The sequence below is a fragment of the Bufo bufo genome, chromosome 9, assembly GCF_905171765.1.
Source record: "Bufo bufo chromosome 9, aBufBuf1.1, whole genome shotgun sequence".
Lineage (NCBI taxonomy): Eukaryota > Metazoa > Chordata > Amphibia > Anura > Bufonidae > Bufo > Bufo bufo.
The window spans coordinates 14,881,402-14,902,339 of record NC_053397.1 but is presented as its reverse complement, the minus strand read 5'-3'; the positions used below and the strand labels follow the sequence as shown (position 1 = coordinate 14,902,339).

At 48.8% G+C, this 20,938-nt stretch overlaps 1 protein-coding gene across 4 annotated transcripts; it reads left to right on the top strand.

Moving 5' to 3' along the window:
* The first annotated feature begins 6,006 nt into the window (after positions 1 to 6,006).
* TPRA1 (transmembrane protein adipocyte associated 1) lies at positions 6,007 to 18,977 on the top strand. 4 transcript variants are annotated; one of them, XM_040408578.1, is made up of 12 exons: positions 6,007 to 6,181; positions 8,130 to 8,359; positions 10,708 to 10,840; positions 11,182 to 11,268; positions 11,366 to 11,438; positions 12,919 to 12,998; positions 13,152 to 13,262; positions 13,985 to 14,045; positions 14,397 to 14,499; positions 16,859 to 16,939; positions 17,236 to 18,055; positions 18,686 to 18,976. In XM_040408578.1, the coding sequence occupies exons 2-11, from the start codon at positions 8,190 to 8,192 to the stop codon at positions 17,465 to 17,467; spliced, it is 1,131 nt and encodes a 376-aa protein (XP_040264512.1). In that variant the 5' UTR covers positions 6,007 to 6,181; positions 8,130 to 8,189; the 3' UTR covers positions 17,468 to 18,055; positions 18,686 to 18,976. The 4 variants fall into 4 exon arrangements, with proteins under 4 accessions (XP_040264512.1, XP_040264515.1, XP_040264511.1 ...); XM_040408581.1 differs by having other exon boundaries at positions 8,112 to 8,359; XM_040408577.1 differs by lacking the exon at positions 6,007 to 6,181 and adding an exon at positions 7,394 to 7,620 and having other exon boundaries at positions 18,686 to 18,977.
* Positions 18,978 to 20,938: the final 1,961 nt, after the last annotated feature.

The following is a 20,938-nucleotide window of genomic DNA, read 5'->3' as shown; positions in this document are numbered from 1 at the left end:
ACTCCCAGCATGGCCACACTTCTTAAAGGCAGTGGCACTGGTTTACAACATGTTCACCTCCAGCTCTGCTGACACTACAACTCCCAACATGCCTGTGCCCTTCCTGAGCTGGGGTGACACTACAACTCCCAGCATGCCTGGACTGTGGGGACCAGGTAAGTACGTCTGACTCTCTGGCACTGAGCAGGTAAGTGTGTCTGACTCTCCGACAGGAAGCAGGTAAGTGTGTCTGACTCTCCGGCAGGGAGCAGGTAAGTGTGTCTGACTCTCCGGCAGGGAGCAGGTAAGTGTGTCTGACTCTCCGGCAGGGAGCAGGTAAGTGTGTCTGACTCTCTGGCACTGAGCAGGTAAGTACGTCTGACTCTCCGGCAGGGAGCAGGTAAGTGTGTCTGACTCTCCGACAGGAAGCAGGTAAGTGTGTCTGACTCTCTGACACTGAGCAGGTAAGTGTGTCTGACTCTCCGGCACTGAGCAGGTAAGTGTGTCTGACTCTCCGGCAGGGAGCAGGTAAGTGTGTCTGACTCTCTGGCACTGAGCAGGTAAGTACGTCTGACTCTCCGGCAGGGAGCAGGTAAGTGTGTCTGACTCTCCGACAGGAAGCAGGTAAGTGTGTCTGACTCTCTGACACTGAGCAGGTAAGTGTGTCTGACTCTCCGGCAGGGAGCAGGTAAGTGTGTCTGACTCTCTGGCACTGAGCAGGTAAGTGTGTCTGACTCTCTGGCACTGAGCAGGTAAGTGTGTCTGACTCTCTGGCACTGAGCAGGTAAGTGTGTCTGACTCTCTGGCACTGAGCAGGTAAGTGTGTCTGACTCTCTGGCACTGAGCAGGTAATTGTGTCTGACTCTCCGGCACGGAGCAGGTAAGTGTGTCTGACTCTCTGGCACTGAGCAGGTAAGTGTGTCTGACTCTCTGGCACGGAGCAGGTAATTGTGTCTGACTCTCTGGCACGGAGCAGGTAAGTGTGTCTGACTCTCTGGCACGGAGCAGGTAAGTGTGTCTGACTCTCTGGCACTGAGCAGGTAAGTGTGTCTGACTCTCTGGCACTGAGCAGGTAAGTGTGTCTGACTCTCTGGCACTGAGCAGGTAAGTGTGTCTGACTCTCTGGCACGGAGCAGGTAAGTGTGTCTGACTCTGGCACGGAGCAGGTAAGTGTGTCTGACTCTCTGGCACTGAGCAGGTAAGTGTGTCTGACTCTCTGGCACGGAGCAGGTAAGTGTGTCTGACTCTCTGGCACGGAGCAGGTAAGTGTGTCTGACTCTCTGGCACGGAGCAGGTAAGTGTGTCTGACTCTCTGGCACGGAGCAGGTAAGTGTGTCTGACTCTCTGGCACGGAGCAGGTAAGTGTGTCTGACTCTCTGGCACGGAGCAGGTAAGTGTGTCTGACTCTCTGGCACGGAGCAGGTAAGTGTGTCTGACTCTCTGGCACGGAGCAGGTAAGTGTGTCTGACTCTCTGGCACGGAGCAGGTAAGTGTGTCTGACTCTCTGGCACGGAGCAGGTAAGTGTGTCTGACTCTCTGGCACTGAGCAGGTAAGTGTGTCTGACTCTGGCACGGAGCAGGTAAGTGTGTCTGACTCTGGCACGGAGCAGGTAAGTGTGTCAGACTCTCTGGCACGGAGCAGGTAAGTGCTCTGACATCCACGTACAGTCTCCTTTATCTGGCGGCTCCTCCTTGCACCGACGATTTCATACAGAGGAATGTGGAATCTGGGGAGAAACATGGCGGCTGCTCCGCTGAATGCTGATTGGCTGATAGACATCCTCTGACCTCCCCATAGACATGCTTGGATCTGCTGAGGATGCTGAGAGGTGAACAGCAGCTTATCTCCCGAAAACAGAAGGATTGGGCAGGTTGAACTCCAGGTGCCCGACCCTTCCCTTTTTTTTTTTTATATAGGAAAATATGTGACCCCTGTAATGTCACTTCCTCTGAGGAACAAAAAGGCATTAAAGTTTTTTTTCGGTGATAATTTTTAAGCAAGTGCCCGTGGCCTGCCCGCTGAAACAGACGATTCATTGCTCCAGCCAATGACGTGCTGCTTCTGACCCCATCACCTCTGAAGCCAGTCATTGGCTGGAGCGGTGCATGTGACCATGTCCATGTACCACCCGGCTGGAAGATGGAGGCAGCGCGGAGCAGAGAACTGGAGCAATGAATCGTCTGTTTCAGCGGGCAGGCCGCGGGCACTTGCTTAAAAATCATCATCACCGGAAAAAACCTCTTTAACACCTTCAGGACTCAGCCCTATTTCACCTTAAGGGCTTGGCCATTTTTTGCAAATCTGACCAGTGTCACTTTAAGTGCTAATAACTTTAAAACGCTTTGACTTATCCAGGCCATTCTGAGATAGTTTTTTCGGCACATATTGTACTTCATGACACTGGTAAAATTGAGTAAAAAAAAAATATTTTTATTTATAAAAAAATACCAAATTTACCAAAATCTTGTAAAAATTTGAAAATATCTAACTTTCAATTTCTCTACTTCTATAATACATAGTAATACCTCCAAAAATAGTTATTACTTTACATTCCCCATATGTCTACTTCATGTTTGGATCATTTTGGGAATGATATTTTATTTTTTGGGAATGTTACAAGGCTTAGAAGTTTAGAAGCAAATCTTGAAATTTTTCAGAAATTTTCAAAAACCCAATTTTTAGGGACCAGTTCAGGTCTGAAGTCACTTTGCGAGGCTTACATAATAGAAACCACCCAAAAATGACCCCATTCTATAAACTACACCCCTCAAGGTATTCAAAACTGATTTTACAATCTTTGTTAACCCTTTAGGTGTTCCACAAGATTTAATGGAAAATATTTCACTTTTTTGGCAGATTTTCCATTTTAATAATTTTTTTCCATTTACAAAGCAAGGGTTGACAGCCAAACCAAACTCAATATTTATGGCCCTGATTCTGTAGTTTACAGAAACACCCCATATGTGGTCGTAAACCGCTGTACGGGCACACGGCAGGGCGCAGAAGAAAAGGAATGCCATATGGTTTTTGGAAGGCAGATTTTGCTGGACTGTTTTTTTTTTTTTACACCATGTCCCATTTGAAGCCTTCTGATGCACCCCTAGAGTAGAAACTCCAAAAAAGTGACCCCATTTTAGAAACTACGGGATAGGGTGGCAGTATTGTTGGTACTAGTTTAGGGTACATATGATTTTTGGTTGCGCTATATTACACTCTTTGTGAGGCAAGGTAACAAGAAATAGATGTTTTGGCACCGATTCTATTTTCTGTTATTTACAACATTCATCTGACAGGTTAGATTATGTGATATTTTTATAGACCAGGTTGTCAGGGATGCGCCGATACCTAATATGTATACTTTTTTTTTTTAATGTAAGTTTTACACAATGATTTAATTTTTGAAGCAAAAAAAATCATGTTTTAGTGTTTCCATAGTCTGAGAGCCATAATTTTTTCAGTTTTTCGGCGATTACCTTGGATAGGGTATGATTTTTGCAGGATGAGATGACGGTTTTATTGGCACTATTTTGGGGTGCGTGTGACTTTTTGATCGCTTGCTATTACACTTTTTGTGATGTAAGGTAACAAAAAATGGTTTATTTAGCACAGTTTTTATTTTTTATGGTGTTCATCTGAGGGGTTAGGTCATGTGATCTTTTTATAGAGCCGGTCGATACGGACGCGGCGATACCTAATATGTATACTTTTTTTATTTATGTAAGTTTTACACAATAACTAATTATGTTTTAGTGTCTCCATATTCTGAGCCATAGTTTTTTTTATTTTTTGGGCGATTGTCTTAGGTAGGGGCTCATTTTTTGCGGGATGAGGTGACGGTTAGATTGGTATTATTTTGGTGGGCAAAGGCCTTTTTGATCACTTGCTGTTGTACTTTTTGTGATGTAAGGTAACAAAAAAATGGTTTATTTAGCACAGTTTTTATTTTTATTTTTTTACGGTGTTCATCTGAGGGGTTAGGTCATGTGATATGTTTATAGAGCCGGTCGATACGGACGCAGCGATACCTAATATGTATATTTCCCCCTCCCCCCTATTTTTTACTAATTTTTTTTTACTTTATTTGGGAAAAATTACATTTTTGTTTATTTTTACTTAAAACTTTTAACTTTTTTTGGGGGGTGGACGACTTTATTTTTTGTCCCACTTTGGGACTTGAACTTTTGGGGGTCTAATCCTTTACAATGCATTCCAATACTTCTGTATTGGAATGCATTGGCTGTATGAGTAATACTGTGTGTATTACTCATACAGCTTCTGGGGCCTGTGAGATCCAGGTCGCTGGATCTCACAGGCTCTTCACCGGAAGGCAGCGCGATGCCTTTCATGCCATCGGGTCCCCCCTACAGCCACATGGGGACCCGATGGCACCGCCACCAGCAGCCGCAAACCGCAGGTAAAGCCGCAAAACCTCAGGTCTGAATTGACCTGCGGTTTGCGGCGATCGCTGACACGGGGGGGGGGGGGGGTCACGCGGGACCTCCCTGCGCATGTAGCCAGGGTGCCTGCTCAATGATTTGAGCAGGCACCGGGTTCCGATCACCGCCCGCCGGTGATTGGAAATACACAGGTCGTACCCGTACGCCCTGTGTCCTGAAGAGGTTAAATGGCATCTGTCAGCAGTTTTGTACCTATGACACCGGCTGACCTGTTACATGTGCACTTGGCAGCTGAAGGCGTCTGTGGTGGTCCCGTGTTCATATGTGCCTGTATTGCTGGGAAAATGAGGTTTTACTATATGCAAATGAGGCTCTAGGAGCAACGGGGGCGTTGCCGTTACACCTAGAGGCTTTCTCTGCAACTGCCACAATCTCTGCACTTTGACAGGGCCAAGCAGTGTAAACGTCATCAAAGTGGAGAGGATGCGGCGGTTGCAGAGAGAGCTGAGCATCTAGGTGTAACGGTAACGCCCCCGTTGCTCCTAGATGCTCATTTGCATATAGTAAAACCTCATTTTTCTCAGCAATGCGGGCACATAGGAACATGGGACCAACACAGATGCCTTCAGCTGCCAAGCACACATGTAACAGGACAGCCAGTGTCATAGGGACAAAACTGCTGACAGATGCCCTTTAAGGGTGGTTTCACACCTAGGTTTTTTCAGTGGGTTTTTTGCACCTACATCTGTTTGCAGTAAGAGCTCCAGATGTTCGGCTTTGTTCCGGGAACACGGTGTTGTGGAGCTCTTGGCGTTTCCACATCACTGTCTCTATAGTGGAAACCACCATGAAGAAAACACTAGTGGGGGGACGCGCGGCCGGATGACGCGAGGTGCCTGTCATAAATCAGGCTGATCTTCTGGAGGGGATTTCAGTTGTCATTTAGGGTTCGGCTACACGGCGACACAACACAAACGTACGTGCGACTTGTCCGCAGCTCGCTGTCACATGACCATTTCAGAGCTGGCATTTTGCCGTGAAAACACAACCATGTCATGTGTCGCGAGTGACTTCCATTAAAGCCAATGGTAGAAGAGATTTGCGCTTCTGCGACGTGCGGCACAAAGTCCGACACCATAGGCAAACGAATGTCGCCGAGCCCTCCTGCCAGCAGACTGGTGTAAATGATGGTGGCCCCGCCCCCACACCAGCCCCCCTTTTCAGAAAGTGGCCAACACATATGCCTACATTTAGGCAGTCAAAAAGTCACAAACTGTGGGCTTTTGCATTGGTTTCTGGCCTAGGGGGGTCATAACAATAGTAATTAATGACCCCCACTGTGTGCAAAACCCCCCAAAAAACTTCAAGAAAAACGCAGGTGCCAAAAACTCGCACACGCTTTTTTTCTGGAGTTTTTTTTATTTACAGAATGCGTGACCCCCCTCCCCCTAAAACCACCGCAGAAGTTGTCAGAACGTTTCACTGATTAAAGGGGAGCTCCACATTCACGCGGCTACCCCTGGTGGTGGCGGGTGCTGCTTGTCAGGCTCGCGCTTGCTCAGCTTTAGCGTCACATGACCCTCCTGACAGCTCAGGACTCCTCCCCACCACTGGCAGTCACGTGTCACGTGCCCGCGCTCAGGCTCCGTGTGATCCGGAAGCGGACGAATCCAGCGCTCGGCGCTCCTGCAAGAACCCGGACGGATCGCCGAGTTGTCGATCGCGGTGAGCCCGGATCAGAGGATTACTGACTACAGGGGGCGGGACGGAGACCCCCCGTGATCAGCTGTCAGGTTCATGAGAGGTAACTATGGGTAACGCGTGTGTACGGCGGAGGGGGCAGGGATGTGTAAACAGTGGAGGTCTGTGCACTGTACAGAGGGAGATGGGACCCGAGCGGTAATGCAGGGGGCACTGCTTACACCCGAGCACAGGAGGGGCAAACTGAGGAAGGGGGGGGAGGGGGCACAGAGGAGACTGGTTTGGGGATTGAGGAGGGGGCACAGAGGAGGCCGGTTTGTGACTGAGGAGGGGGCACAGAGAGACCGGTTTGTGGCTGAGGAGGGGGCACAGAGGAGGCCGGTTTTGGGCTGAGGAAGGGGCACAGAGGAGGCCGATTTGGGGCTGAGGAGGAGGCATCGAGGAGACCGGTTTGGGGCTGAGGAGGGGGCACCGAGGAGACCGGTTTGGGGCTGAGGAGGGGGCACAGAGGAGGCCGGTTTGTGGCTGAGGAGGGGGCACAGAGGAGGCCGGTTTTGGGCTGAGGAAGGGGCACAGAGGAGGCCGATTTGGGGCTGAGGAGGAGGCATCGAGGAGACCGGTTTGGGGCTGAGGAGGGGGCACCGAGGAGACCGGTTTGGGGCTGAGGAGGGGGCACCGAGGAGACCGGTTTGGGGCTGAGGAGGGGGCACCGAGGAGACCGGTTTGGGGCTGAGGAGGGGGCACCGAGGAGACCGGTTTGGGGCTGAGGAGGGGGCACCGAGGAGACCGGTTTGGGGCTGAGGAGGGGGCACCGAGGAGACCGGTTTGGGGCTGAGGAGGGGGCACAGAGGAGACCGGTTTGGGGCTGAGGAGGGGGCACAGAGGAGGCCGGTTTGGGGCCGAGGAGGGGGCACAGAGTAGACCGGTTTGGGGCCGAGGAGGGGGCACAGAGGAGGCCGGTTTGGGGCCGAGGAGGGGGCACAGAGGAGGCCGGTTTGGGGCCGAGGAGGGGGCACAGAGGAGGCCGGTTTGGGGCCGAGGAGGGGGCACAGAGGAGGGCGGTTTGGGGCCGAGGAGGGGGCACAGAGGAGGCCGGTTTGGGGCCGAGGAGGGGGCACAGAGGAGGCCGGTTTGGGGCCGAGGAGGGGGCACAGAGGAGGCCGGTTTGGGGCCGAGGAGGGGGCACAGAGGAGGCCGGTTTGGGGCCGAGGAGGGGGCACAGAGGAGGCCGGTTTGGGGCCGAGGAGGGGGCACAGAGGAGGCCGGTTTGGGGCCGAGGAGGGGGCACAGAGGAGGCCGGTTTGTGGCCGAGGAGTGGGCACAGAGGAGGCCGGTTTGGGGCTGAAGATTGGACATACAAAAGACTAGAATGGTATTGTGAACGTGACTTGACATTCTGGGAGCAGAACTGGTCACCGTGGGGTTAAGTCCCTATAATACCGCGCTCCGCCCTCACTTCATACACCGCCGGTGGTTTCCTCATTCCTGCCGGATATGATTGCAGTTTCATTATTACTTACCTCGTCCACATCACTGCTGCAGGTGAAGGGTTCACTTTAAGGCCCGGACTCCCAGGTTCCCTGTGTTTTTAGTTCCTGGCTGGGGGTGATCTGCAGTCCCGGGCGCAGCCTGTAGGCAGGAGAGGCGCTGTTACTGGGGGTAAAAAGAGCAAGGTATTTTTACTAGTCCAGCGCAACCCTCTAATGAAAGAAAGCAGAGCCTTTGGCACACAAATTTCAGAATCCTTTAAACGTGGCTTTTGATGTTTTTTTTTGGGTGGGGGGGGCTGCTTAATAGTTTTGGTTAAACATACCTGCTGTCTAGAGATGGGACACGCACAAGGCGACTGTCAGTGGATCATAGACATGACTGCTCTTGTACTACATGTAGACAGACCCTCCCTGCACTTAAGGATCTCCCCTTTAAGAATTCTGCCCGTGGTTTACTAGTCATTTTTGCTATTTTTACAGTGCCGTGACTCGAACGGGGGTGGGGGGGGGGGGGGGGGTATTGTCGCTCAGACTCCTCTTCAGTCTCTTTTATCTCTGCAGGAAGTGAAGATCGGCGACTCCCTCGGCTCGTGCTTGTGTCCTGATCACATCACACTCAGGATGTTCTTGGAGACTCGGAACAGCTCGGTCACCAATGTCACCTCCTTACCCTTCACCGCCTCACCATATCTGACATCAGCGCTGCCAACCACCTCTGACATCAGCGGCGCCAATGTAACTGTACCACATGTGTGTCTGGTCATCCTGTATGAAGACATTAGAAGCTCCAGGTACGGGACATATCTACTGTAGTATTGTACCACTGTCTGAATCCTGTATTGTACTCCAGAGCTGTGCTCACAATACTGCAGTCTTCAAAGATGACATCAGCTGTGGAGTATAATACAGGATGTAACTCAGGATCAGTACAGGATAAGTAATGTATGTACACAGTGACTCCACTAGCAGAATAGTGAGTGCAGCTCTGGGGTATAATACAGGATGCAACTCAGGATCAGTACAGGATAAGTAATGTACAGTCAGGTCCATAATATTGGGACATCTACGCAATTCTAATATTTTTGGCTCTATACACCACCACAATGGATTTGAAATGAAACAAACAAGATGTGCTTTACCTGCAGACTGTCAGCTGTAATTTGAGGGAATTTACATCCAAATCAGGTGAACGGTGCAGGAATTACAGCAGTTTGCATATGTGCCTCCCACTTGTTAAAGGACCAAAAGTAATGGGACAGAATAATAATCATAAATCAAACTTTCACTCTTTAATACTTGGTTGCAAATCCTTTGCAGTCAATTACAGCGTGAAGTCTGGAACGCATAGACATCACCAGACGCTGGGTTTCATCCCTGGTGATGCTCTGCCAGGCCTCTACTGCAACTGTCTTCAGCTCCTGCTTGTTCTTGGGGCATTTTCCCTTCAGTTTTGTCTTCAGCAAGTGAAATGCAGCTCAATCGGATTCAGGTCCGGTGATTGACTCGGCCATTGCATAACATTCCACTTATTTCCCTTATAAAATTCTTTGGTTGCTTTTGCAGTATGCTTTGGGTCATTGTCCATCTGCACCGTGAAGCGCCGTCCAATGAGTTCTGAAGCATTTGGCTGAATATGAGCAGATAATATTGCCCGAAACACTTCAGAATTCCTCCTGCTGCTTTTGTCAGCAGTCACATCATCAATAAATACAAGAGAAGCAGTTCCATTGGCAGCCATACATGCCCACGCCATGACACTACCACCACCATGCTTCACTGATGAGGTGGTATGCTTAGGATCATGAGCAGTTCCTTTCCTTCTCCATACTCTTCTCTTCCCATCACTCTGGTACAAGTTGATCTTGGTCTCATCTGTCCATAGGATGTTGTTCCAGAACTGTGAAGGCTTTTCTAGATGTCGTTTGGCAAACTCTAATCTGGCCTTCGTGTTTTTGAGGCTCACCAATGGTTTCCATCTTGTGGTGAACCCTCTGTATTCACTCTGGTGAAGTCTTCTCCTGATTGTTGACTTTGACACACATACACCTACCTCCTGGAGAGTGTTCTTGATCCGGCCAACTGTTGTGAAGGGTGTTTTCTTCACCAGGGAAAGAATTCTTCGGTCATCCACCACAGATGTTTTCCGTGGTCTTCCGGGTCTTTTGGTGTTGCTGAGCTCGCCGGTGCGTTCCTTCTTTTTAAGAATGTTCCAAGCAGTTGTTTTTGCCGCGCCTAATGTTTTTGCTATCTCTCTGATGGGTTTGTTGTGTTTTTTCAGCCTAATGACGGCTTGCTTCACTCATAGTGACAGCTCTTTGGATCTCATCTTAGGAGTTGACAGCAACAGATTCCAAATGCAAATAGCAGACTGGGAATGACCTCTGGACCTTGTATCTGCTCATTGTAATTGGGATAATGAGGGAATAACACACACCTGGCCATGGAACAGCTGAGAAGCCAATTGTCCCATTACTTTTGGTCCCTTAACAAGTGGGAGGCACATATGCAAACTGTTGTAATTCCTGCACCGTTCACCTGATTTGGATGTAAATGCCCTCAAATTAAAGCCGACAGTCTGCAGGTAAAGCACATCTTGTTTGTTTCATTTCAAATCCATTGTGGTGGTGTATAGAGCCAAAAATGTCAGAATTGTGTCGATTTCCCAATATTTATGAACCTGACTGTATGTACACAGTGACTGCACCAGCAGAATAGTGAGTGCAGCTCTGGAGTATAATACAGGATGTAACTCAGGATCAGTACAGGATAAGTAATGTATGTACACAGTGACTCCACCAGCAGAATAGTGACTGCAGCTCTGGAGTATAATACAGGATGTAACTCAGGATCAGTACAGGATAAGTAATGTAATGTATGTACACAGTGACTGCACCAGCAGAATAGTGAGTGCAGCTCTGGAGTATAATACAGGATGTAACTCAGGATCAGTACAGGATAAGCAATGTATGTACACAGTGACTGCTCCAGCAGAATAGTGAGTGCAGCTCTGGAGTTCAGAGAGATCTTCCACCGTACTGCACCCATAGAGAATTTTATGGAGTTGGTTGTTGTACTGTTCATCCATCTGAAGGTTATAAATCCTATTGATGTAACATAGAGAAATTGTCCTCCCTTTTAGGGTAAGGTATTGGGACCTTATGCTTTTAATTCCCAATGTTCTCTTCTTCGTGTTCCTGCTGTGGAAGTTGCCCTCCACCAGAGCCAAAATCCGAGTCACATCAAGTCCAATTTTCACCACTTTCTACATCCTTGTAAGTCTGCCTTTTCTGTTTTTATATAATTAGATTACAGGACGTTTCTGGAGCCTGGATGACAGCCTCTCGCTAATACAATGTTGGCTGTCACTAGGGGCATTGAGTTGGTGGTAAATCCATCTATCGTGAGCTCCCTCTAGTGGTGGCTGCAGGCAGACAGACTTGTGTTCATCTCTATGGCTGTGTAAAGGGACACAAGGGGTTTGGAGCTCTATAGCTCAGAACCATCAGAAACAGAGCACCCCCCTCTTCCTATATAAAGATTTATTACCACACTAATCAAATCTGATTTAATTCTTTAAAAAGATAAAGTTGATGCCTTGTGGTGTCTGATGCAGGTGTTTGTGGTGTCACTTGTGGGAATCGCACGAGCGGTTGTCTCTATGACGGTCAGTTCATCCAGTGCAGCCACTGTCACAGATAAGGTAAGCGCCTCCTGGATCTGCTGTAAGCCTCCACCTATATCTGTGGCCGAGGCGTCCAGCCCGGTTCTCATCCTCCATTGATTTTTTTTTTTTTAAGGTTTTGTGGGAAATCACCAGGTTCTTCCTGCTCGCCATAGAACTGAGCGTCATCATCCTGGGTTTAGCTTTTGGTAAGTTTGTTTTTCTAACTTAGGAATACCCTTTTAAGGTGTTATAATATCACAGACAATGGGGGCATATCGCTAGGACCGCACCTACACCGAGAACGGAGCGGGGATAGTGGTGGAGGGCGCACTGTGCATGCGCAGCCACCCTCCATTCATTTCTATGGGGCTACCGAAAATAGCCGAGTGCTGGCCCCATAGGAATGAATGGGAGCGGTGGCCGCACAAGCGCGGTGCCTTCCCATTCGCTTGTATGGGGAAGCTTGGCGGTGGCCGGCCCCGGGGAAAATCCTGGGGTCCTCCAGCCACCAATTTCCCTGTTTCATTCTCGGTGTAGAGGTGGGGCAGCACCTATCAGACAATGTGGGCATATCCTAGTAACATGCCCCCATTGTCTGTGATGTGAAGATTGTCCAAGATTTTGATATTGATAGCCTATCAGGATAGGTCACCATTATCCGATTGTGCTCCCTGCACCCCCATCGATCCGTTGTTCTGCTGTAGCTCCAGTGCTTGAACTATACAGCTCCCTACATTGAAGTGAATGGTAACCAGTGGTCAGAGCTGTGTAGTTCCAGCACTGACTTTGGGCGCAGCAGCTACCCCAAAACAGCTGATGGCGGGGTGTCTGACCTCCTGCAGATCTGATATTGATGGCCTATTCTGAGGATAGGCCAGCAATATCAAAATCCTGGACACCCCCTTTTACCCTTTCCTGCACTTTGATGTAGTAATTTAAGAATACGGGTTAGTTCCAGCTCCGTCATGCACTATTGGGTGAGGACAGAGGCATTGCCAGTGTGAGACCCTGATCACAGGCGGCAACATGGCTGTCATACACAGTGTGCTTTAACCACTAGCACTCTGCGCTCCCGCCACTTCATGAGAATCAATCACTTGCTTGGCGAGAGATTCATTCTCGCGCATGCGCTGTGGGTTCTAACCAGGCTAGGATCATGTGCCCGATGCATGGCACCTGAACCCGGAAGTGGCTCCCGCAGGGGAGCGCAGCAGAGGATGACCCCTTTAAACTTTGGGCTGGTCTGCATATAACTCAGCCAAGATGTTTCCAAATGCCTCTGCATGGATGTTGTACAGGAGAGGCTGTCAGCAGAGGTGATTTATTGCTGTTTATGCCTTCCGGATTGGTGTATACATGGCGCTCAGTGAGTGTCGTGCACACGCATAGGGAAGCGGCTTTGTGACTTACTGCTGCAGATCGGCTCTTGTTTGATGGGGGTCACTGGGTCTTAGGTTCAGCTGAGCTCTATAGTGCGTGTTGGAAGGCTGTATTCCCCCCACCTGGGGCTTATTGTCAGCCTCAGATACAGGGGAATAAAACAAAACTAATATAAAAATCCCCATGTAGCACAAAAACCTAACCAACTCTTATGTACTGAAGTAGTACTCTGCCTGGTGGTTGACATGGGAGAATAGCTCTGTCTTGACGTTGGTCTATATGATAATGGATCGCTCTGTTTTGCAGGTCATCTTGAAAGTAAATCCAGTGTAAAGCGGGTGCTGGCGATCACGGCCGTCCTGTCGCTTGCTTACTCAGTAACGCAGGTAAAATATCCAGAAAGTATCCATTTTTGCTTGTCACATTAGGAATTCTCTACTGAAAACTGCATTCTGTCTCTGAACAGGGAAGAGATCGAATGCATGCAGTTTAGTCGTGTGGCTGCGAAACTTTATTATAGTTGCTTTTCATTATTTTAGGGGACTTTGGAAATCCTGTATCCAGACGCCCATCTCTCAGCGGAGGACTTTAACATCTACGGGCATGGCGGCAGGCACTTCTGGCTTGCCAGTTCCTGCTTTTTCTTCTTGGTGAGCAGATCAGCTATACGCCTCATGCGCACCATCTGCGATACACGGGCACCGACTGTAGGGCCGCTGTGTGTGCGGACACAGGACCCTTTCACTTGAATGGGCTCTGCGATCCGCACCACAAAAAAAGTACTGTATGCACTGCGGTGCGGAGGCAGGGACAGAAAACCCACGGAAGCCCTATGGAGTGCTTCCGTGGGTTTTATGTCCCTGCTAGTGTTGAGCAAACGTGTGTTTTAAGTTCGGCGTCTAAAGTTCGGGTTATCGAAGAATCGCGTTATGGATTCCGCTACCACGGACCATAACGGAATTTAGAATCCATAACGCGATTCTTCGATAACCCGAACTTTAGACGCCGAACTTAAAACACAAGTTCGCTCAACACTAGTCCCTGCCTCCGTTCTGCACTGTATCTTCCGTATTGAGGACCCATTTTGCTTGCGGGCCGCAGTACGGGCACGGACCTGCTACGGTTGTGTGCATAGGCCATAATGGTATTGTGTTATCTTCCTTTTTAATTTTTAATTTTATTTTTTATAACAGTCTTGTGTGTGATTGCTTTGAATGTGCAAGAGATTCCTGTAGTGGTTATGGATGATCGCAGCAGATCACAGCTGCAGGATCCCGGCTAATAGTAAAGAGGTCTCCAGTGATCTATAGATTTGGCGACTGTCACTTGTGTTCATTACTAACACGATTCTCCTGTTCTTTCTCTTCTGCAGGTGTATACATTGGTTTCTATACTTCCCAAAACCCCACTGAAAGACCGCATCTCTCTACCATGTGAGTGAAGAGCACGAGCTGATCTGTGCAGGGGGCACCGAGAGTCAGCAATGCTCCTAGATGTGTGCGACGAAACAAACCATTGGGAATACTTACTGCTCTAATAATTTGTGCACCCGTAGCCTGGACCAAAAGCTCAGATCAGATTTTTGGGTTTGAATATTCAAGATGCTTATACAGTAGGATCAGCTGTTTTACAGTTCGGTGCTCCCCCATCCAGGGACCTCCTATATGAAGTCACACATAGTATAATTGGACGCCAGGGATGTCATAGCGTTTACCAGAAATCACTAACCTGTTTATGTATGTGTTTGATGATGTGTTTATGTATGTGTTTGATGTCTCTTATAGCAAGGAAAAGTTTCTACGTGTACGCTATAATCCTGGCCATGCTGAATTTGGTGCAAGGAGTTGGAAGTGCCCTGCTGTGTGCGGAGGTCATTAATGGGCTGTGGTGAGTGCACATCTGCAGAGGTTTATTATATTCATTCTATCTTTCCACCCGTTGCAGGGTTGGATCTTTAAAGGTCTGTCATCATTCCTGCCCCGTCAAAAGTGCAGACGGCGTTATACATAGATGATGGCAGCATATCCGCGGTGATGGTGATGCAGGTCGCGTGATCGATTAAATTCAACTTTTTAATGCAATTGGAGGTAATCCTTTCATCTTTGGTGCCCTGGTCTCTCTGAAATGAACCCCCTCCCCTGCTGGGAGTGACGGCTGTAGGGTCTAATCTGGAGCCTGACACTCGGCAGAAGGGAGCGGTTGGGGAAGTGTTTGAAGAGATGCCAGGGCACTAAGCATGAAGGGACCACATCTATGGTACTAGCACCACGGTGCTTAAAAGTTTAATTTCTCATTCTTGCAGCCTGCAGACCATCACCCCAAGTATGTGTTCACTGCTCCCCTTGTCATCAATGTAGCGCTGTCAGCAGTTTGTACAAGTCAGAACTGCTGACAGACACCTTTTAAGGACACATCGGACGTACGCTCTTTTGGACAACATGTATTCGTTCTAAGCACCCCCCTTACACATACAACCTCGGCTCTTGTGTTCCCAAATGGGAGACGAGAATAAGCCGCTGCCAGACACCCCTGGGGGCAGCTAATGTCCCTTTAGAAAAAAGGATTGGGCATATTGTAATCAGATTTGTCCTTGTCAGAGGGTCAAGATTCACTGATGCAGATTATATGATTAACCAGTCCCTCCAAAATCCTCAGGTTCGGCTGACATTTTGTTTTAATGCATATGGCCGGCTTTAGAATCTTGTTATAGTGTTTTTGTGTCTATGTGGTTCCTTTTTGTAGTGGGCGGGGATGTGACAACCTGCAGCCAATCAGATCCTGGTTAAATCAGAACGGCAGAGAGGGGAGTGCTGGTATTGTGGCGGGCAGTGAGGACATAGCTGCATGTTATGAGACAGTGGAGCCATGTAGGTCAGTGCGTAGATAGACAGTGGAAGGAGCAACAGCGCAGAGGATTTCAGCAGATGAATGTGTAGCTCTTGTGGAAGATGGCTACAGGTGCCATGCTGGGGAAGATGGAGGCAGCATCATGACAAGAGGAACATACTGGAGACCACTGGGAGGTCGCAGACTTAGAGGTAGATAGTGGAAGGAATTAGGTGTCTAAGCAGCACAGAGTATTTCAGAGAATGGCTTTGCTGATTTTGCAGGAGGCAGTTTTCTGCCACGTGATGATGGCAGTGAGAACAGGGCAGTGTCATGAGGTGAGGGTGAGAGAGTCCATAGTAGAAGGGGTTGGGTCCATCAGCAGAGCAGAGTATTTCAGGAGGCAGTGATCTGTGCTGATGTTAGGGAGGATAGGACTGCATGTGACCAGCTCAGTGTCGTAATGTAAGGGCGGGAATTTCCAAGAGGGGCCAAAGTCCGGTCATATAATTTTTATTACACTTTTTGATTTTGAATATTATTACAGTTGGTTGATTCCTTGTAATGATCTTAAGAATAAGATGATGCATGTAATATTTACCAGACTGGTGGCTGGGGATAGAATGGCAGATTGGTTTTTCAGGCTTTTAATATTTTGGGGATCCGACACCCGGCGCCCACGCCGATCAGCTGTATGAGGAGACGGAGCGCGCAGTGTGCATGTGCCGTCTCCTGTCTCTCTTCCTGTTCTCCGCTGTATGTTTATGGCAAAGCAGCAGCAGAGCGAGAAGAGAGACGTCACGTGCACCCTGCGCGCCCCGTCTCCTCATACAGCTGATCGGCACCCCCGCCGATCTGATATTGATGGCCTATCCTGAGGATAGGTCATCAATATTAAAAGCCTGGAAAACCCCTTTAACATATGGGGTAAGGGGTTATGTAGACCTTCGTAATCCTATTCCAATGCATCTCAAATGAAAAATGAAGCAACTTCACAAATGGTCTTGATAACAAATCTGCCATTTTGTGTATGCAGCTCCCATGCCGACCTACGATTCTCCTTGCCGGGGTTAACTAGCCGACTGCTGGGACCCCCACGATCACTATAACGGGTTGTCCCGTTCCCATTCATTCTTTATGAGAGCGCTGGAGATAGCCGAGTACTGTAGATTAGCAAGAAGAGGTGGCAGCGATGGGCAAGGAACCCATGACTACAGACTACATAGTGTTTGTTTGAAGTCTGTTACCATGGGAACACTTAGGTCTGCATCGGATCTGCAAGCATCGGTCAAAACACATTTTATAGATGCCTTGGAGCAATGAAAAAAAATGCAAAAGTCTACCTAGTGCCTATAACCCCCTAATTCTATATTCTGCATTTGGTAGCTGATACTTACCAGCGCGCCTCTTCATTTCACAGCCTCGTCGACATCACTACGTTTTTATACTTCAGCCTGTTTGCTCCTCTCATGTATGCGGCATTCCTGAAAAGCTTCTTTGGGTGAGTATATAATAAAACCAGCAGTCACAGTAGGCTCTGTTCACATTAGAAGTTCACAGCTGGCTCCCAGGGTATGTTTCAGTGAAGGGTCCAGCTCCAGTTCTCTGCACGGCCTGGTGGCCGGGGATAAACCAGCTCGGGGCCGATGCTAGTCCCAGAGGTCAAACATCCCCCTCCCCCATGATCACAAAGTGATGGCATATCCTAGCGATCACTTTGGGATTGCCCCTTTTTAAATCGGTGTCTTTATCCCACTTTGGTTCCTTTCTCCATCACAATTTAACCTTTTCTTCCAGGTCCGAGCCTAAAATTCTCTTCTCCTACAAATCCCAAGTGGACGAGCCCGACGACACAGACGTCCACCTCCCGCATCCCTATGCCGTGGCGAAGAAGGAAGGCGCAGACTCGGGATTTTACTCCAGCACCCAGATTGACACGACGGCTTATCTAGACGACGTGGCCTCCATGCCGCACGTTGGGAGCATTAACAGCATCGACAGTGACCGCTGGAAAGCTATAAACGCCTAGGCCTCAGGGTCACTCAACATCTCACGGGGGTTCTGCCTGCGTCGCCTCTAAGCTGTGGATTTCCGAATGTCTTCAGAGTGAAAATCTCTCTAAAAATATATTCATTTTTTTTCCTCCCGAATCTCATATGGAAACCAGACCAGAGACTTTCTGTAATGCTGCTAAGATCTTGCAATCCTTGAGGAGGAAGGTTGCTGGTCTTGGACCAAGGTGCCACATTGAGGATGATTAAAGAGGCCGGCTCATGACTGCCACTTACCTGTGCAGCCCTGGTGGGCTCTGTTCTATGGATGCTGGAGCCTGCATGTAGTGGGTGGCGGGGCTTTTCCCATTGTCAGTACCTATGCACACCTGGTTTATACAATATCTGCTGGTGCCTATGGCAGTGAAGACCCATACATGTGCCAGGCTGTACCGAGTACAAATCACTGCACTGGATTAGGTTGTAGGAGTATGTACCATGACAGCTGGCGACAACTCGGAAAGACTAATCTCATGCTGATCGTGGAGTTTCTGTTTAAAGTAGGGAAATACTCGGAGAGTGTTCCCCTAAAATAGAAAGAATACCAGTAAAAACAAAGCTTAAAGGTAACCCGTCACCAGGATTTTGTGCATAGAGCTGGGGACATGGGCTGCTAGATGGCCGCTAGCACATCCGCAATACCCAGTCCCCATAGCTCTGTGTGCTTTTATTGTGTTAAAAAAACGTTTTGATCCATATGCAAATTAACCTGATATCTGTCCTGTGTCCGGAGATGAGTCTAATTTTCTGAGCGCAGCACCGCCCCGCGTCCTCCGAATCTCCTCCTTGCTGGCTGACGTCACAGAGCTGGAGCGCTGAAATCTCGCGATGCGCGAGCTAGTGCATGTGTAGTTCGTTCCCTGTGCTGATGCCAGCACAGGGAATGAACATGATGCCGACACTGCGCATGCGCTAGCTCGCGCATCGCGAGATTTCGGCGCTCCAGGTCTGTGACGTCAGCCAGCAAGGAGGAGATTCGGAGGACGCGGGGCGGTGCTGGGCTCAGAAAATTGGACTCATCTCCGGACACAGGACTCATATCAGGTTCATTTGCATATGGATCAAAACTTTTTTTTAACACAATAAAAGCACACGGAGCTATGGGGACTGGGTATTGCAGATGTGCTAGCGGCCATCTAACAACCCATGTCCTCAGCTCTATACCCAAAATCATGGTGACGGGTTCCCTTTTAAAGAGGTTGTTTCATCTGGGACTTTGGCATATCGATAGGATATGCCACCAATGTCTGACAGGTGCAGGTCTCACCTCTGAGACCGCCATCTATCTCTGAGACCGCCATGCGTTGCATGCTCTCCATTTTTATGGGAGTTCTGAAAATAGCTGAGTGAGCTCTCTGGGCTATTTTCTGGAGTCCAATAGAGATGAATGGACAGCACAAACCGCGCAAGCGTGGCCACCGCTCCATTCGCTTATATAGGTCTGCGCGAGTAGCCGAGGCTTCTCTCCACTCACTTTTGGGGGTCTCATTCTGGAAATAGATGTGGGTCCCACCTTTGGGACCTGCACCTATCTGATATTGGTGGCATATCCTACCGATATGCCACCAATGTCTCAGATGAGAATACCCTAGGGCAGGCATGCTCAACCTGCGGCCCTCTAGCTGTTGCAAAACTACAACTCCCAGCATTCTCGGACAGCCTACAGCTATCAACCTACAGCAGGGCATTGTGGGAGTTGTAGTTTTACAACAGCTGGAGGGCCGCAGGTTGAGCATGCCTGCTCTAGGGATTGTGTACAGGTCCACAGGATAGAGGATAAGTATCTAATTGTTGGGGCCAACCACCAGGACCCCTGCTGATCCGGAGAACCTGGGTCTGGATCACCTCTATAAATGGAGGGGCAGGTTACACTTGCACAGTGCGGCCCCATTCATTCTCTACGGGCCTGCTGGAGGTAGCAGGGTACAGCACTCGGCTGTTTTTAGTAGTCCTGTAAAGAATGAATGAAACGGCAGCGTTAGGCTCCATTCACACGTCCGTAATAATTGGTCCGCATCCATTCCGCAAATTGCGGAACGCGTGTGGAACCGTTCATTTTCTATGGGGACAGAATGGATGCGGAGAGCACACTATGTGCTGTCCGCATCCACATTTCCGGAGCGCGCCGCCGGACTTCCGGTCCGCAGCTCCGGAAAAAAAATAGAACATGTTCTATTCTTGTCTGCAATTGCGGACAAGAATAGGCATTTCTATGGGGGTGCCGGCCAGGTGTATTGCGGATCCGGACTACATGCACTACGGACATGTGAATGGACCCTAAAAGCACAGCCTGCAACTCCATGCATAAGGGGGAAATAGGACCCCTGTTCTCAGTAACGGTGGGGGCTCCAGCAGTCGGACCCCCAACGATCAGATATTATTCCCTATGCTGTAGATTAAGGGTAAGTTAAAAACTTGGCACAACCCCCTAATCAATGTGGAATGGAAAGTTCCAGAACTTTCTAATATACTTTTGAGCTTCAATTTCTCTCCATTTTCAACGTAGCTGCTTGCTGCCGGTGAATAGAAAAGCATGTAGAGGAACTGACATACACAGGGCTTGTTACAAAGTACCAGAGCTTTATCTGGTAAAGGACCAGGCGCCTGTCTGCGTTGGACGTGGCGTTCAGTCTTGGAGCATAAGTAAGAATGATTACGTTCACTGACGGCAAGCAGAGGCCTTGAAAACTGCAAGTGATTGAGACCCAAAATATATGAGAAATTTGAAGAACTTTTCATTGCTCAATGATGAAACCTCATTTACATAAAACGGAGAGTATTCACTTCTAAAGTAACAATCAGCCCACCACCAGGTATGTGTAATGCGTCAGTGATCTGGATCGAAACGCGTCTTGCCGGTCTTACTGCCTCTTCTGCCCTCGGCTCATAGATTTTTGTCTATAGAAAGTGGAGGAAATTGTTTGTTTTGAGAAATAACATTAAAGGGTTTTTTCAGGATTTACATATCGATGACCTATCTTCTGGACAGGTCATCAATGTGAGATTGGCGGGGGGTCCGACTCCTGGCATTGGCACCGGTAAGCTGTTTGAAGAGGCTGCGACTCTTTGGCAAGCGTCGCGGTCTCCTTGCAGCATACCAGGCACAGCGCCATCCGTTGTCTAGTGGCTTTGCTTGGTATTGCAGCCCAGGCCCATTCACTTAAACAGGACTGCGCTGTGCCCAAGCCATGTGACCAATGAACATGATGTCACTAGCTTAGGAAGAGGCCGCGTGACCACCACCGCTGAACATCGGGCCCCCGCTGATCTGATATTTATGACCTATGCTAATGATAAGTCATCAGTATAAAAAAAATCCCTTTAATACTCATTATTAGCTTCTTAAAGGGATATTCCAGTTAAAAAAAAAAGATGACATATTGCTAGGAAGGCCATCACTATGATCGGTGGGGGTTTGATCTCGGGCACCCCCAGAAGCCTGAGAATGA